The sequence below is a fragment of the Orcinus orca genome, chromosome 4 (genome assembly GCF_937001465.1).
Source record: "Orcinus orca chromosome 4, mOrcOrc1.1, whole genome shotgun sequence".
Taxonomy (NCBI): Eukaryota; Metazoa; Chordata; class Mammalia; order Artiodactyla; family Delphinidae; genus Orcinus; species Orcinus orca.
The window spans coordinates 117,200,414-117,219,158 of NC_064562.1; the positions used below are offsets into that span (position 1 = coordinate 117,200,414).

At 44.1% G+C, this 18,745-nt stretch overlaps 1 protein-coding gene across 1 annotated transcript in view; it reads right to left on the minus strand.

Moving 5' to 3' along the window:
* OTOP1 (otopetrin 1) overlaps nt 1–18,745 on the minus strand; it is a 43,977-nt gene that overhangs the window by 3,951 nt on the left and 21,281 nt on the right. Inside the window, exons 4-5 of the mRNA XM_004269633.3 lie at nt 15,752–15,882; nt 11,842–12,770 (exon numbers count right to left, since the gene is read on the minus strand). Of these exons, the coding sequence (XP_004269681.3) occupies nt 11,842–12,770; nt 15,752–15,882 (1,060 nt within the window). The remainder of the gene's footprint in view (nt 1–11,841; nt 12,771–15,751; nt 15,883–18,745) is intronic.

An 18,745-nucleotide genomic window follows, 5' to 3' on the forward strand; every position in this document is an offset into this window, starting at 1 on the left:
TGCTTAAGCTCTCAGCCTACAGTCTATTCACCACTCATTGCCAGATTAATTATTTATGTAAGATGGTGTCCCATTCCTGGTTAAACACCCAAGGGCTTCACAGCACATCTAAAATAAAATCTACCTGCTACGTGGGATGGCAGAGCCCTCTGTTAGATGGTCCATTACCACCCCCCAGCCCAGCTCCCCAGATTGTCCCCCCCCACCCACCCCAGTCACATGACCTTCCTCCTCTTCTCAAAGGAGAAAAGCTCCTCCCACCCAGGGTTTTGCACAGGCTGATTCCTCTGCCTGGAGCACCCATGGCTCCTTCTGCCATCCAGCTCTGGTCTCTAATCCCACCGCCTGAGAAAGCCCTTCCCACCAACTTGGCCATGTGATCTACCATGGCCACCCAATCACCACCTCACGCCCATCTTTTCTTACTTCCCTGCAGGGCACGCAGCACTATAGGCATTTCTGCTGTTTGATTTTTTGTTGCTAGTCCTGCCGTCTGGTTTATAGGCCCCATAGGAGGAAGACCAGAGCTCTGGGGCATGTTGCACCCTCATCACTCACAGCACTGCTGGCCCTCAGTGGGCACACAGAGGATATATTATCAAGAAGGCAGGGAAAATTAGAAGAAAAGGAAGAGACCTTCAAGATGGCAGAAGAGTAAGACGTGGAGATCACCTTCCTCCCCATAAATACATCAAAAACACAGCTGCATGTGGAACAACTCCTACAGAACACCTATTGAACGCTGGCAGAAGACCTCAGAACTCCCAAAAGGCAAGAAACTCCCCCACGTACCCGGGTAGGGCAAAAGACAAAAGAAAAAAACAGAGACACAAGAATAGGGACGGGACCTGCACCAGTGGGAGGGAGCTGTGAAGGAGGAAAAGTTTCCACACACTAGGAAGCCCCTTCACTGGCGGAGATGGCGGGGTGGGTGGGAGGGAAGCTTTGGAGCCACGGAGGAGAGCGCAGCAACAGGGGTGTGGAGGGCAAAGCAGAGATATTCCCGCACAGAGGATTGGTGCCAACCGGCACTCACCAGCCCGAGAGGCTTGTCTGCTCACCCGCCGGGGCGGGTGGGGGCTGGGAGCTGAGGCTCGGGCTTCGGAGGTCAGACCCCAGGGAAAGGACTGGTGTTGGCTGCATGAACACAGCCTGAAGGGGCTAGTGCGCCAGAGCTAGCTGGAAGGGAGTCCAGGAAAAAGTCTGGACCTGCCGGAGAGGCAAGAGACCATTGTTTCAGGGTGCACAAGGAAAGGGGATTCCTCCCCTGTCTGCACACAGGAGGCAGAGCACCACCTAAATGAGCTCCAGATACAGGCGCAATCCGCGGCTAACAGCTCAGACACCAGAGACAGGCATGAACCACTAACGCTGCTGCTGCTGCCACCAAGAATCCTGTGTGTAAGCACAGGTCACTACCCATACCCACCCTAGGAGCCTGTGTAGCCCGCCACTGCCAGGGTCCCATGATCCAGCGACAAGTTCCCCGGGAGAACGCACGGCACAGCTCAGGCTTTTGTAACATCACACCAGTCTCTGCTGCCTCAGGTTCACCCCACATCCCAATTATGACTACCATACCCCTGCCTCCCCCTGTCTGGGTGGGTAACAGACTCCTGAGGGCAGCCTACACACAGAGGCAGGGCCTAAACCAAAGCTGAACCCCAGGAGCCGTGCTAATAAAGAAGAGAAAGGAAAATTTCTCCATGCAGCCCCAGACCAGCAAATTAAATCCCCACAATCAACTTGATAAACCCTGCATCTGAAGAATACCTGAATAGACAACAAGTGTTCCCAAAATTGAGGCAGTGGATTTTGGGAGCAACTGTAGACTTGGAGTTTGCTTTCTACATCTAATTTGTTTCTGGTTTTATGTTTATCTTAGTTTAGTATTTAGTACTTATTATCATTGGTGGATTTGTTTATTGGTTTGGTTGCTCTCTTCCTTTTTTTTTTTAATATATTGGTTTGGTTGCTCTCTTCCTTTTTTTTAATATATATATATTTTTTCCTTTTTCTCTTTTTGTGAGTGTGTATGCTTCTTTGTGTGATTTTGTCTGTACAGGTTTGCGTTTACCATTTGTCCGAGGGTTCTGTCTGTTCATTTTTTGTTTGTTTTTGTTTTTTTTCTCTCTTCCTTTTCTTCTGAGCCATGTGACTGGCAGGGTCTTGGTGCTCAGGCCAGGTGTCGGGCCTGAGCCTCCGAGGTGAGAGGACCTAGTCCAGCACATTGGACCACCAGAAGCCTCCCAGCCCCACGTAATATCAATTGGCAAGAGCTCTCCCAGAGATCTCCATCTCAACACTAAGACCCAGCTCCACCCAACGGCCAGCAAATTCCAGTGCTGGACACCCCATGCCAAACAACTAGCAAGACAGGAACACAACCCCATCCATTAGCAGAGAGGCTGCCTAAAATCATACTAAGTTCAAAGACACTCCAAAACACACCACTGGACATGGCCCTCCCCACCAGAAGGACAAGATACAGTCCCACCCACCAGAATACAGGCACCAGTCCCCCCCACCAGGAAGCCTACACAGCCACTGAACCAACCTCACCCACTGGGGGGAGACACCAAAAACAATGGGAACTAAGGACCTGAGGCCTGCGAAAAGGAGACCCCAAACACAGTAAGTTAAACAAAATGAGAAAACAGAGAAATAGGCAGCAGATGAAGGAGCAAGGTAAAAACCCACCAGACCTAACAAATGATGAGGAAATAGGCAGTCTATCTGAAAAAGAATTCAGAGTAATGATAGTAAAGATGATCCAAAATCTCGGAACTAGAATGGAGAAAATACAAGAAATGTTTAACAAGGACCTAGAAGCACTAAAGAACAAACAAACTATGATGAACAACACAATAAATGAAATTAAAAATACTCTAGAAGGAATCAACAGCAGAACAACGGAGGCAGAAAAATGGATAAGTGGCCTGGAAGATAAAATAGTGGAAATAACTACTGCAGAGCAGAATAAATAAAAAAGAATGAAAAGAATTGAGGACAGTCTCAGAGACCTCTGGGACAACATTAAACGCACCAACATTCGAATTATAGGGGTCCCAGAAGAAGAAGAGAAAAAAGAAAGGGACTGAGAAAATATTTGAAGAGATTAGAGTTGAAAATTTCCCTAATATGGGAAAGGAAATAGTCAGTCAAGTCCAGGAAGCACAGAGAGTCCCATACTAGATAAATCCAAGGAGAAACATGCCAAGACACATATTAATCAAACTATCAAAAATTAAATTCAAAGAAAAAATATTAAAAGCAGCAAGGGAAAAGTGACAACATAAGAGGGAAACCCAATAAGGTTAACAGCTGATCTTTAAGCAGAAACTCTGCAAGCCAGAAGAGAGTGGCAGGACATATTTAAAGTGATGAAAGGGAACAACCTACAACCAAGATTACTCTACCCAGCAAGGATCCCATTCAGATTTGATGGAGAAATTAAAACTTTTACAGACAAGCAAAAGTTAAGAGAATTCAGCACCACCAAACCAGCTTTATCACAAATTCTAAAGGAACTTCTCTAGGCAGGAAACAGAAGAGAAGGAAAAGACCTACAATAACAAACCCAAAACAATTAGGAAAATGGTAATAGGAACATACATATCAATAATTACCTTAAATGTAAATGGATTAAATGCTCCAACCAAAAGACATACACTGGCTGAATGGATACAAAAACAAGACCTGTATATATGCTGTCTACAAAAGACCACACTTCAGACCTAGGGACACGTACAGACTGAAAGTGAGGGGATGGAAAAAGATATTCCATGCAAATGGAAATCAAAAGAAAGCTGGAGTAGCTATACTCATATCAGACAAAATAGACTTTAAAATAAAGACTATTACAAGAGACAAAGAAGGACATTACATAATGATCAAGGGATCAATCCAAGAAGAAGATATAACAATTGTAAATATTTTTGCACTCAACATAGGTGCACCTCAATACATAAGGCAAATGCTAACAGCCATAAAAGGGGAAATCGACAGTAACACAATCATAGTAGGGGACTTTAACACCCCACTTTCACCCATGGACAGATCATCCAAAATGAAAATAAATAAGGAAACACAAGCTTTAAAAGACATATTAGACCAGACTTAATTGATATTTATAGGACATTCCATCCAAAAACAACAGAATACACATTCTTCTCAAGTGCTCATGGAACATTCTCCAGGATAGATCATATCTTGGGTCACAAATCAAGCCTTGGTATAAATTTAAGAAAACTGAAATTGTATCAAGTATCTTTTCGAACCACAACGTATGAGACTAGATATCAATTACAGGAAAAAAAAAACTGTAAAAAAAACAAACACATGGAGGCTAACCATTACACTCCTAAATAACCAAGAGATCACTGAGGAAATCAAAAAATACCTAGAAACAAATGACAATGAAAACACGATGACCCAAAACCTATGGGATGCAGCAAAGGCAGTTCTAAGAGGGAAGTTTATAGCAATACAATCCTACCTCAAGAAACAAGAAAAATCTCAAATAAACAACCTAACCTTACACCTAAAACAATTAGAGAAAGAAGGACAAAGAAAACCCCAAAGTTAGCAGAAGGAAAGAAATCATAAAGATCAGATCGGAAATAAATGAAAAAGAAATGAAGGAAATAATAGCAAAGATCAATAAAATTAAAAGCTGGGTCTTTGAGAAGATAAACAAAATTGATAAACCATTAGCCAGAATCATCAAGAAAAAAAAAGGGACAGGACTCAAATCAGCAGAATTAGAAATGAAAAAGGAGAAGTAACAACTGATACTGCAGAAGTACAAAGGATCATGAGAAACAACTACAAGCAACTATATGCCAATAAAATGGACAACCTGGAAGAAATGGACAAATTCTTAGAAAAGTGCAAACTTCCAAGACTAAACCAGGAAGAAATAGAAAATATGAACAGACCAATCATAAGCACTGAAATTGAAACTGTGATTAAAAATCTTCCAACAAACCAAAGCCCAGAACCAGATGACTTCACAGGTGAATTCTATCAAACATTTAGAGAAGAGCTAACACCTATCCTTCTCAAACTCTTCCAAAGTATAGCAGAGGGAGGAACACTCCCAAACTCATTCTACAAGGCCACCATCACCCTGATACCAAAACCAGACAATGATAACACAAAAAAAGAAAACTACAAAAAAGAAAGCCATTATCACTGATGAACATACATGAAAAAATCCTCAACAAAATACTAGCAAACAGAAACCAACAACACATTAAAAAGATCATAGACCATGATCAAGTGGGGCTTATCCCAGGAATGCAAGGATTCTTCAATACACACAAATCAATGTGATACGCTATATTAACAAACTGAAGGCTAAAAACCATATGATCATCTCAATAGATGCAGAAAAAGCTTTCAAGAAAATTCAACACCCATTTATGAAAAAAACTCTCCAGGGCTTCCCTGGTGGCACAGTGGTTGAGAGTCCGCCTGCCAATGCAGGGGACACGGGTTCGTGCCCTGGGCCGGGAGGATCCCACATGCCACGGAGTGGCTGGGCCCATGAGCCATGGCTGCTGGGCCTGCGCGTCCGGAGCCTGTGCTCTGCAACGGGAGGGGCCGCGGCAGTGAGAGGCCCGTGTACCGCAAAAAAAAAACAAACAAAAACTCTCCAGAAAGTAGGCATAGAGGGAACTTACCTCAACATAATGAAGGCCATATATGACAAACCCACAGCCAACATCACTCTCAATGGTGAAAAACTGAAACCATTTCCTCTAAAATCAGGAACAAGACAAGGATGCCCACTCTCACCACTATTATTCAACATAGTTTTGAAAGTTTTAGCCACAGCACTCAGAGAAGTAAAAGAAATAAAAGGAATCCAAATCACAAAAGAAGAAGTAAAGCTGTCACTGTTTGTAGATGACATGATACTATACATAGAGAATCCTAAAGATGCTACCAGAAAACTACTAGAGCTAATCAATGAATTTGGTAAAGTAGCAGGATACAAAATTAATGCACAGAAATCTCTTGCATTCTTATACACTAATGATAAAAAATATGAAAGATAAATTAAGGAAACCCTCTCATTTACCATTGCAACAAAAATAATAAAATACCTAGGAATAAACCCACCTAAGGAGACAAAAGACCTGTATGCAGATAAGACACTGATGAAAGCAATTAAAGGTGATACAACCAGATGGAGAGATATACCATGTTCTTGGATTGAAAGAATCAACATTGTGGAAATGACTTTACTACCCAAAGCAATCTACAGAGTCAATGCAATCCCTATCAAGCTACCAATGGCATTTTCACAGAACTAGAATAAAAAATTTTAAAGTTTGTATGGAAACACAAAAGACCCCGAATAGCCAAAGCAATCCTGAGAAAGAAAAACGGAGCCGGAGGAATCAGGCTCCCTGACTTCAGACTATACTACAAACCTACAGTAATCAAGACAGTATGGTACTGGCACAAAAACAGAAATATAGATTAATGGAACAGGATAGAAAGCTCAGAGATAAACCCACACAAATATGGTCACCTTATCTCTGACAAAGGAGGCAAGAATATACAATGGAGAAAAGACAGTCTCTTCAATAAGTGGTGCTGGGAAAACTGGACAGCTACATGTAAAAGAATGAAATTAGAACACTACCTAACACCACACACAAAGATAAACTCAAAATGGTTTAAAGACTTAAATGTAAGTCCAGACACTATAAAACTCTTAGAGGAAAATATAGGCAGAACACTCTATGACATAAATCACAGCAAGATTCTTTCTGACCCACCTCCTAGAGAAATGGAAATAAAAACAAAAATAAACAAATGGGACCTAATGAAACTTAAAAGCTTTTGCACAGCAAAGGAAACCATAAACAAGACAAAAAGACAACCCTCAGAATGGGAGAAAATAGTTGCAAATGAAGCAACTGACAAAGGATTAATCTCCAAAATATACAAGCAGCTCATGCAGCTCAATATCAAAAAAACAAACAACCCAATCCAAAAATGGGCAGAAGACCTAAACAGACATTTCTCCAAAGAAGATATACAGATTGCCAACAAACACCTGAAAGGATGCTCAACATCACTAATCATTAGAGAAATGCAAATCAAAACCACAGTGAGGTATCACCTCACACCAGTCAGGATGCCCATCATCAAAAAATCTACAAACAATAAATGCTGGAGAAGGTGTGGAGAAAACAGAACCCTCTTGCACTGTTGGTGGGAATGTTGATACAGCCACTATGGAGAACGGTATGGAGGTTCCTTAAAAAACTAAAAATAGAACTACCATACGACCCAGCTATCCCACTACTGGGCATATACCCTGAGAAAACCATAATTCAAAAAGAGTCATGTACCACAATGTTCATTGCAGCTCTATTTACAATAGCCCGGAGATGGAAACAACCTAAGTGTCCATTGACAGATGAATGGATAAAGAAGATGTGGCACATGTATACAATGGAATATTACTCAGCCATAAAAAGAAACGAAATTGAGTTATTCGTAGTAGTGAGGTGGATGGACCTAGAGTCCGTCACACAGAGTGAAGTAAGTCAGAAAGAGAAAAACAAATACCATATGCTAATACATATATATGGAATCTAAAAAAAAAAAAAAATGGCTCTGATGAACCTAGGGTCAGGGCAGGAATAAAGACACAGACATAGAGAATGGACTTGAGGACATGGGGAGGTGAAAGGGTCAGCTGGGATGAAGTGAAAGAGTAGCATTGGCATATATATACTACCAAATGTAAAACAGATAGCTAGTGGGAAGTAGCTGCATAGCACAGGGAGATCAGCTCGGTGCTTTGTGACCACCTAGAGGGGTGGGATAGGGAGGGTGGGAGGGAGACACAAGAGTGAGGAGATACGAGGATATATGTATATGTATAGCTGATTCACTTTGTTATACAGCAGAAACTAACACAACATTGTAAAGCAAATTATACTCCATTAAATATGTTAAAAAGAAAAAAAAAGAAAAAATGAGAAGAAAAGAAGAGTTTATGGACTTCTTTCCTGAAATCCAGATCTTTCCATCTGCTGTGAAGTTGGCTATAATTCTTGCTACTCATCCCCTTGAAAGGCAACCTATGCCCCCTTCCCTTGAATCTGGGTGGACGCTATCACTGCTGGACCCATAAAATATGGCAGAAATGGTGCCGTGCAATGTCCACACCCAGACCTTAAGAGACTGGCACTTCCAGGCCTTTGGAAGCCTGGCTCTGGGTCCTGAGCCATCACCTAAGAAGTCCACCTCCCCTGAGACCACCATGCTGGAGAGTCCCCACGAATACACTGCAGCCAGAGTCCCCACTGAGTCCAGCCTTTCAGCCTCCCCGACCCAAGGCACCAGATCATGGACTTTCCAACCCAAGCAGCCCATCCAGTAGCTTCAGTCAGTTTCCTTACGAATAGAATTGTCCAGCCAAGCCCTGCCAGAATTCCTAACCCACAAGTTCCTGAGACATAGTAAAATGGTTGTTGTTTTTGTCATGCATTTGGGGTCACTGGTTACACAGCAATAGAAAACCAAAATATCTGCCTGTTGGTTATGTCCACTTGGATGTCCTTACCACTGAATGTGTCCAGTACTAAAGTCACGTGCTTCCTTCACCTGAGCCCCTCCCAAGCCTGCTCCCCCTCCAGAGACCCCAATCTCCATAAGTAGCATCACCATGTATCAGGAACTCAAGGCAGAACCTGGGAGCCGCTCTTGGCATCCCTCTCCCTCCGCAGGCTACAACATGGATGAACCTGAAGGTCCTTGCACCACGTGAGATAAATCCCGTATGATTCCACTTATATGAGATACCCAGAGTCAAACGCATAGAGAAAGAGAGTAGAACGGTGGTTGCCAGGGGATGGGAGTGGAGGGAATGGAGAGTTGTTTCATGAGTACAAAATTTCAGTTTTGCAAAGTGAAAAAGTTTTAGAGGTGGGTGGCGGTGATGGTAGCACAATCATGTGAATGCACTAAATGCTACAGAATCGTACACTGGAAAATGGTTAAAATGGTAAATTTTAGGTTATGTGTTCATTACCACCATTAAAATTTAATTTAATTTAAAAGAATAAAAACACGAATCAGATCTTGTCACTCAGAGCATAAGACCCTTAGATGGTTTTCTGTTGCATTTAGGATTAAGTCCTGGCTTGTGGCCATGGCTTACCAGGCCACACCTCTCTCTTCTTGCTCTCCAAGTTCTAGCCACATGGGTTTCCTTCCAGTTCTTGAGCACATCCAGCAAGCCCTACCTTGCTCTGCATCCGTGCCTTCCCCGTACCTGCTGCTTCGCCCAGACTGCTCCACTCCACCAAGAGGAGGCCTCCCCTGAACCCCAGTGTTCCCACAGCACCCAAAGTCTTCCATCATCACACCCACCACCCTTTACTGTCCACCCCACAGCTGCCAATTGCCCCACGTGGTCGTGCACACCAGCACCTCCAGTCGCTGCCTCTGCGCCAGCTCCTCGTCCCGGACAGAAACAGTTCCTGCCTCTGCCTGATGCCTTTGGCACAACATGGGATGAAGTGCAGGGTTTCAAAGTGCTGCCCATGGAGTTGGCTCAGGTCATCCTAAGACATCAGCCTGCAATGATTTCCGTCCTCTGGCTCACTCCCCAGGGAACGGAGGCAGTGCTTGGGGCCATCAGGGGCAGAGCACAGAGATGAAGAGATAAAACGTGTCCTTCTCCTGGTCCAGAGCCCTGGACCTGGCCTTCGGGTCCCAAGAGACCATCAGTTGCCACTCGATTCTAGTATAGCAGTGCTATTCTCGGTCAGGCTGGTCCAAAAAAGCAAGCCAAGTATACAACCTGGTGATCAAGCAAAAAACCAACACAGGGAAAGTGGTCTTTCTGAACTCACTGAAAAGAGAGATCTTCATACTTTGGGGTGCATAAAATAAAATACGCTTTAGGGGCTTTCTAGAACCAACTCTGACTTTATAAGAATCTAAGCTGATACACCCCTCTCTGGAATGTAAGCCTTATATAAAATGCAGCCCCATTGTAGTTATTAATATCTCTCTCTCTTGTTTTCCTGTTTTAAGTCCTTTGTTCACTGCTGCACCCACATAGTTCCTGACACAGAGCAGGTGCCCCATAAATGTCTATAAGATGAAAGAAGAGGGCGCACCTGGAGCCACACTCTTCTGGGACCCCTTCTCCCTTCAGAACTCCCCATATCTGTCTGCGGACCTGGAGGGGGACCAAGGTCCAGGTGACCCAAAGCAAGAATCAGATTAGGTTGGCAGACACATGGCCCTTTCAGCTTCAGATGGAACCCCCAATTTTGTGGCCTTAGGGTAATATCAAAAGTTGCAGTCCCTGGACATGCACCAACTGATATTAGGGAGAGGAAGCTAAAAATCAGTAAGCTTCTGGGGAAACAGAGCAGCCCTGATGATACGGAGGCTGGTAGCAGAGAGTTGGCTGCGATGATGGGCGGGCCCCGTGTGCTGGGGCGTCGTCACCATTCCACCAGCCACAGTCACTGCAGATGCCTGTGTGCACCAAAGGCTGCTTCTCCCTCCTTTTTACCCAGACCTGCCACCCTTCTATGTACCTCTAGAACAAATCCCAACAACACACAATGCTTTGTATTCCTTTTCCTTCTCACCATCCCCACCAGCACTGCCCTGGTTCAAGCTTCCATCATTTCCTATCTGGGCAGCTGTGTGGGGCTTCTGTTCCGGTTTCCCTGACTTTGATCTTACCTCCCTCCATCCTTCCTGCACGTTGCTGCTAGAAGATCATTCTAAAACACAAATCTGAGAGGGTCCTCTACTGCCCTCAGCGTGAAGACCAGACTCAGCCAGGCTTATGAAGCTCTGCTCAAGCCAGACCCGTCTAACCAGACCCTCCATCCTGCTTCCCGCCCTGCTTCACGAGTATGGAATTCATGACAAGCTGCTCGTGCTACTCAAATAGGCCATGGTGTCCTTTGCCTCTGTGTCTTTGCACATCACGTGCCCTCTGCCCCAAGCCTTTCTTTTTCTTGCCTTGATCACAGTTGGTAAACTTCCAACTGTTCCTTGAGGCTGAGGCAGACAATATTGAGTGGCTGATTATACATCTTTTTCTACCTTCTTACCGTCCATTATAGAGGCTAGAAAGCAAACCATCCACTTCCCCCTCCTCCCTTGCAGTTAGGGGTGGTCACATCAATTGTAGACATTGCCTGGCACCAATCCTTCCCTCTGTCTTCCTGTCTTAAACCCAGATGTGATGCCTGGTGCTGCTGCAGCCATCCTATGACCATGTGCCAACCACATTCAGCAGAAAGGTGAACAGTGCCTGGATCCTTGATGATAGGGTTCAGCGGCCAGGCCAACCCTGAATAGCCAACTTCCAGAATTCTTGTCTTTAAGACTGAAGATACTGCTGATCAAGCTATCTGTTATTTGCAGCCAAAATCACTCCTAATTGAGTCTCTGTCTCACCTCAAGCATCCCCTACTTATTGAAGTCCCTCTTTGACTCCATGCTCCCATTCCACCTTGCAGATAGCCCTGTCCCAGCATTTGCCATATTCACTCTATTATATTTTTTCCTTGTCCCTCTCTCCCACTAATACTGTGATCTTTTTGAGGAAAGAGATTATGTCTTCTCACCTTTAATTCTTAGTTCCCACCCCAGTCCATGGCATACAGATACTCAGTCAGCAAATTTGTAGAATATAAGCCTATGTTCCAGTCTAATATTTTAACCTTACGTTTAAATTATTTTGATTAAAAGCTGCCTTTATTCCTTATTTGAAAACGGCAAGGAAAACAGATTAATCAGTATTTTTAAATAAAGAAATAACTTGCAGATTACCGAAATATTGCAGAGGAACAAAAAGGCTGCAATATTCCTTAAGACTCTTCTCTGGGCATTGCCCTGCAGGAAATGGGCGTGGCAGGCTGGGCCCAGGGCCCCATCCCAGCTCTTCTCCTCTTCCTCTTTGCTACCAACTTCTCTCAGACACATATTTCCATTGGCCGCATGTGGCATCTCGCCGTCCTGGGGAGCCATGTCCCCGGCTGCAGGTCTGCTCTCGAAGCAAGAAGAAGGGAGGGATGTGGCATTGCCATTGCAGACTGTGACCACCTGCAGGGTTCTGATGTCCTTGGAGAGCTTCTCCGGCTCTCGGTGAATGGACTCAATGATGAAGAGGTTCTGGATGTACTTCTCAACAACCACCAGGATGGAGTAGGGCAGGTTGTACCAGGTGTACAGGGGGCAGGACTCGGCACAGAGGATGGCCAGGATGGAGCCCCAGGAGATGAGCCAGGAGCCGGAGGCAGTGCCCACCAACAGGTCTGCGTCCAGTTTGCGGGCCGGATTTTTGGACTCGTCTAGTGATTGCTCATCTAGCCTATAAATCCGGATCCCAGCCAGCCCCGCCGCCCCCATGAGTACGAGCAAGATGATGGCATACAGGTAGAACATGATGAGTGCTGACTCGCTCCCGGTTTTGGAACGCCCGATCCAAATCAGATACACCACCACGACCCCAATGGTGGCAGCCAGTGCGGTCAGGCCCAGTACCGAGCCCAGCATGACCCCGTGAGACCTGAACTGCATCTTCTGACGCTGATGACTGTCAACTTTGCGCCCGATGTTTTTCCACAGGACGTAGAGCATCGTGGAGGCCAGTATCTGATATTCTATGTTGAAAGGGTAGAGGTAGTAGATCCCGTGGGAGATGGCAGAGCAGAGGGTCGGGGGTGTGCAGTTACATGGAGGCGTGTGGTCATCTAAAACTAGCAGGGAGACAGACCACAGGGGAGGACAATTAGAACATTCAGTGGCGAAGCAGAAAACCACAAACAAATACTCTCACTGTGGATTCATGCTTGGGTTTGCCATTGAATTAAAAGCTTTATTTCATGGCTTTTTGTCACGTTTCATATCATGGCTAAATTGACAGCCATGAATACTCCCCAAAGAGTACTAATTACACGAATTAGATCTCATCCATACATCAGAATATTGTCCAGCCATTGCAAATGGTATTTTAGAAATTTACTCATCAGCATATAAAGACGTTCAGAAGACACTGTTGAATAAAAGCAGCTGCGAAAGAGGCTGGAGTACGGCTCCGTTTTTATCAATTATAGATATCTTGGTGATATATACATACAGAGACAGAGAGATAGGGAGGTAGACAGACATAGAAAAAAATTGGAAGGACATAAACTAAAATGTTAACAATGGTTATCTCTGGGCGGAAAAATGGCAGGTGAATTTTTTTTTTCAGCAAAAGAAACTTCTATTGAGATATAATTGACATACAACCTTATGTAAGTTTCCTCTAGATTTTGCTTCTCTGTATTTTCTAAACTTTCTATGTGAATATGATTGACCTGTGTGATTTTTAAATTACTTTTCAAAAACAACTTTGTGAGGGAAAATGCCCCTTAGCAGCAAAAATTTTCCTCTTGAGAATATCCGAAGCCAGCAAGCGTGGCACGAGACAGGCCCCACCTTCTGAAAGACACTTGGCGATGGTATAAAGGACCATTTCATAACAAGGAGGGGAAAAGCTGTAAGTAATTAATGAAATATGCAACAAAAGCCTTAAAGATGATATAAAGTCTCTGGCCTATAATTCCAATCTATTCTAAAGGACAAGTCAAAAATATAGTCAAAGCATTAGGTAAAATTTTGTTGTGAGTTTTTGAGAAAGAAAGAGAAACACCTCAATGTGTTAACAATTTAGAAAGTGTTAAATGAATTTTGGTACATCCTTACAATAGAATAGTAGGCAGCCATTAAAAATTATATTGTGTTTTAATGATACAAGAAAATAATTGTTACAATAACAATGGGAAAAAAGTAAGAACAAATTGTATATCCAGTATTTTTAAATGCATACCACAGCACAGAACTCAGTTGTGAAATCAATTTAGAGGGTAGCAACCAATATATTTTTTAATGGAATTGCAATGGAATAAAACAGGATTGAATGAATGGAATCAAATACAATAGAAATTTGAGTGTCTCTGATATAGTAAGATTGTTATTTCATGTGTACACACATACAGGTATGTGTTCATTTGGGTTGCAATGTAAAATCTATTTCTTATGTTGTAGAAAAAAATGATTGAATATGTACAGTATGATCTCAACTATAAAAAAATAAATAGCACAAAGACCAAAAAATAACCAGATGTTAACAGCATTTAAGTGCACTTCTGTGTAGGTGCTACTGTGGATTTTTTCTTTACGTTTTGTCATTGTTTTAATTTATGATATGTTTTAATTTATATGATACTACTTATAAAATCAGACAAAAAAGCTTAGCATTAATTACCCTCACTTTTGCAGAATTAATTACCTTAGCATTAATTACCCTCACTTTTGCAGAATACTGCAATTTTCAATTCAAAAGGAGTTTCCCCAACACTTGTAACACAATACAATACAATGCAAAAGACAAGGGAAATACTCAGGAGAAAAGGTTCAGATTAACAGAATGTTAGAGCTGACAGAGTCCTTTTTTATAAATTAATCTAATCCCATCTTCACCAAGGTCTCTGGAGCCAGATTGCTGGAATTCAAATCCCAGCTCAATCGTCCATCTGCTGTGTGATCTTGGGTTAGTCACTTAACTTCTCTCTGGCTCAATGGCTTCACCCATATAATAAGGTCACTGTTGCCTACCTCAGAGTGTTGGGACAAGAGTTGAATGTGCCAGCCACTCAGAAAATGCTTAACAAAACTTTTTGTTATTGTTGTCACTGCTGTTACTGTTATTGATACCAGTGAGGAGACGGGTCCCAAAGAGAATGGCCTTCCCAAGAGCGGGCTGCTTGTGAGGGGTGGTGAAAAAATGTAGTGTGTCTCCCTAATTTTGTCATCCCCACCGCACTGGTGAGGAAACGGGTTTAAAGTTGCTCTCTGGGACTGACCTGGGTTTGTGCAGAGAGGATAGATGTGCATTACATTAAAGCTGGAAGGACTCATGGAAAGTACATGGTTCAAGTCCCTTCACTTCATAAAAGAGAAAAGGGAGGCTCGGAGTGGTTGAATGTTTTCCAAAGGTCACACAGCTAGAAGGTGATGGGAACAAGACCCAAACCTGAGACATCAGTCCCCTGTACATTGCACCTTCCTCTACCCCACATTCTTCTCAACCCCAGTGCTCTAATATAGAAGCAACAGGTCACAAATGCTAAAGAATTTTGGAAGAAAATGAAGAGTCATGAGACAGGCACTCCAATAGGAACAAGGGGGGAATAAAGATGGGCCAAAATTATAAACTAAGTAGAGTTAAATAAAAACTTCAAATGAACGAAAACCAATTAACCACAACATACCATTAGACTTCTATGGATTTTTTAAAGCTATACTTTTAGTAGAAAGAACTGGTAATAGAGGTTTAATTAAAAACACAAACAGAAACAACCACCAATCTTCCAAGGTTGTAAACAAAGACATTCATTTCCATACCAAACTGGACCATGAGAAATGGTGATCAAAATGATGACCCCTGGATCTGACAAGTCCCTGAGTCACTGAAGAAACCTTTAATTATGCTCAGCACACCCTACTTATGGAAGCAGGATGAGAGACTTAGGAGGTTTTGAAAGATTTGCAACAACAGAGGATTGTCTGGCCGGTGTTGAATTGGGTGGACCCTGCAGGTCTTTGAAACCCGTACCTCCATCTACGGACATTCTGGTCTCTGCAGGTTTCCGAGCTGTTCCAAGATGGCAGCTGGGCAACTCTTACCACTCACCTATTGTTATGTTCCCGAAGCCCAGGGTGATGAGCCGTTCCTTGTGCTCGTTAAGTTGGTGCTTTGACTCATTCAGGATGCTGTTCGCCCAAAGAAGCAGGTTGGTGAACACGGAGTGGATCACCCCAAACCTGAAAAACACAAGGACCCACTTCCTGAGCAGCCCTGGGAAGCTCCTTGCCCCGTGAGGTGAGATGGAGACATTGCACACACGTACACGGGCACACACACAAGCTTCCTTCTTAGCAGTGATTGTGATTTCATCTGGCAGCTCAGGCTCTGGTCCTGAGGGTCCCCTGTCTGGCAGTTCCACGGGACCTTCCAAAACCCCAACCTTGGCATCCTGCCTTAATCTTGAACCTGCCAGTACTCAACTCATGGTCTACGGGACAAAACAAAACAAATAAAAATCTGGGTCTTGGAAGCAGGGATACAGGGATGGAAATTTACTAAAAACGGGCAACCTACCCCACCATACCCCAAACCCTTTCTTCCAAAAGGGAATAGAACAATGAAGGAAAGATGAAAGGGCTACTTTGGAAATCTGGAGAACTGGGTACGCCTTTACTGTTGGGTTGCCAACCCAATGATCATTATCCACGCCCTCTGTCTTACCACTTACTTCTAAAGACACCAAAACCAACCAGAAGCTCATCATCTGGCCTCCCTTGAAGTTAAGCATGGCCACTGTGGCCAGTAGGGTGTGAGATGAGGTCTACTGGGCACTACTGAAAAGCTTTTGCTTTCTTGATGGAAGAGATCAGAATGAGAAAAGCCTACTTCTTCTTCTTCTCCCCCTTTTTTCCAGCCTTCAATGCAGACATGAAGGCTGGAGTTTTGGCAGCTATCTTGTGACCATGAAGCAACAAGCATGGGATGAAACCCTCACCCACTGAGGGTGGCAGAGTGGAAACATAGAAAGATCCTGCTCTGTGACGACACTGTTGAGCTGCTGGAGTCTCGGATAGGTTCAGGAATTAGGCCATATTATTTACAAATAGAATATGTAGCTGCATTTGGGGTTTGAAAGTTAGGAAGCGACAAGGCTGTTCTAGTCTGACCTCAGAGTTCGGTCCCTGCCTCTGACCACACTGCCTCCTAAAGAAGAAGAAAAGAAATGACATGGAGGGTGGACTCTGGACTCTGGAGAACAAAGGAGGGATCTGGGGGAATATAGTTCCAATGGAGTCACTGTCTGTTTCAAAACCTCCGAAGATTCCCCATGGCTGCCAGTTTAAGATGTATTCACTTTGGTAGCTTCCAGGGTGCTTAACAATGGGCCTTGCATGGAGCAGGTGCAGCAAGTACAGGTGATTTGAGAGAGGAATTCCTTGAAACCTGTGTGTAACTGATCACTTCTCAGTTGGAGAGCAGAGGCCCAGAGGATGTGAGCCCCCTCCCCATGTAACCAAGAGCACCCTTGTGCATAATCTCCCTACAGGAAGAATGGTACAGTTGGGTCCTCAACCCTGACCTTGCCTCTCCTCTGAGTTTTAACCCCAGATGACCCCCTGGGGTTCCCACAAGCAACCGCAAGCAAAGTCTTTCCTCATTGGAAATCCAGCTTCCTTTGGCAACTTCCCAGTGTCGAGGCACAAGTGGGGAAGGAAACAGCCGCCTGGGGGTGTCTGAGTCAGCTATTTGCCCATCTGCTTGCCCCTCATGCTTGCCCAGTTGCTATAGATTGTGGCCAGCCTTCCCCGGGACATCTGGGAGGCATTGTATAGAGCCTTTGACAAATGCAGACAATGCTGTTTGCCTCCGACTGGCTGGCTTTTCTTTTACTTATAATGCACACAGCTCCCCTTTCTTCTCCTCTTTCCTGGTCCAAATGGCATTGTCTCATCCCAGGTCCACTGAACCTGAGCAGGTAATACTAATGCCGCCCACAGCTGCTGGCTGTTCTGCCACAAACGCTCCCTGCGAGCTGGCAGCCTCCTGTTGATTTGATCTGGAAATTGTCCTACCAACTAAAAGCAGGCGTTGTTTCCTCATGCCAAGCTGCCTTTCTCACACTTGGATCCGATAACCCCAGACCACAATAAAGAAGGGTTCCGTGAGCCATTCTCTAATCTCAATTTATGTTTCCAGGTCTTTTTTCAGAACTGCTGCTCCTCGAAACTTCACTCTTGAGAAAAGTAAAGGACTCAAACCAGTAAGAGGAATTCTCACACCAGGAGAAAAGTCCTTGTATGTACTAAAAGCATGGATAGTGGAATATTGGCTCGAAAGATCAGAGAAAAGGGTAAGTCCAGGAGAGGGAAGTTTTAAAAACTCCAGGGCATGGCAAGAAATGTCTATGACTAAAGCAGGCCTGGGATAACATTAGGGAGTGCTGGGGACTGTAGCTAACTGAGCAGCCACCCCCCCATCTGGAGGGAACAACCCCAACTTGGCTCTAGCTCTTTGTTGCCATGCACATTTTGGATTATCAAACCTCCCAATTTTTCTAGAGACATCTAAATCTAAAACTAAAAGGTGGGATTTCCCTGGTGGCGCAGTGGTTAAGAATCCGCCTGCCAATGCAGGGGACATGGGTTCAAGCCCTGGTCCAGGAAGATCCCACATGCCGTGGAGCAACTAAGCCCATGCACCACAACTGCTGAACCTGCGCTCTAGAGCCCACAAGTCACAACTAGTGAGTCCGCGTGCCACAATTACTGAAGCCCACGCGCCTAGAGCCCGTGCTCCGCAACAATAGAAGCCACCATGATGAGAAGCCCATGCACCACAACAAAGAGTAGACCCCACTCACCACAACTAGAGAAAGCCTGCGCACAACAACAGAGACCCAATGCAACGAAAAAACAAATTAAAAAAAAAAAAAACTGACAGGTGATAACTCAAAAATGGTTAACACTTTGCCCTATTTAAAAAAAAAACAACAACAGGCTAAATCAAGTTATAAGCATATCTAGTTCAAACCACTCACTATCCAGTTTAGGAAAGAGGCCCAGAGACAGGGAGAGACGTGTCTCCAATTGCTCAACAAGC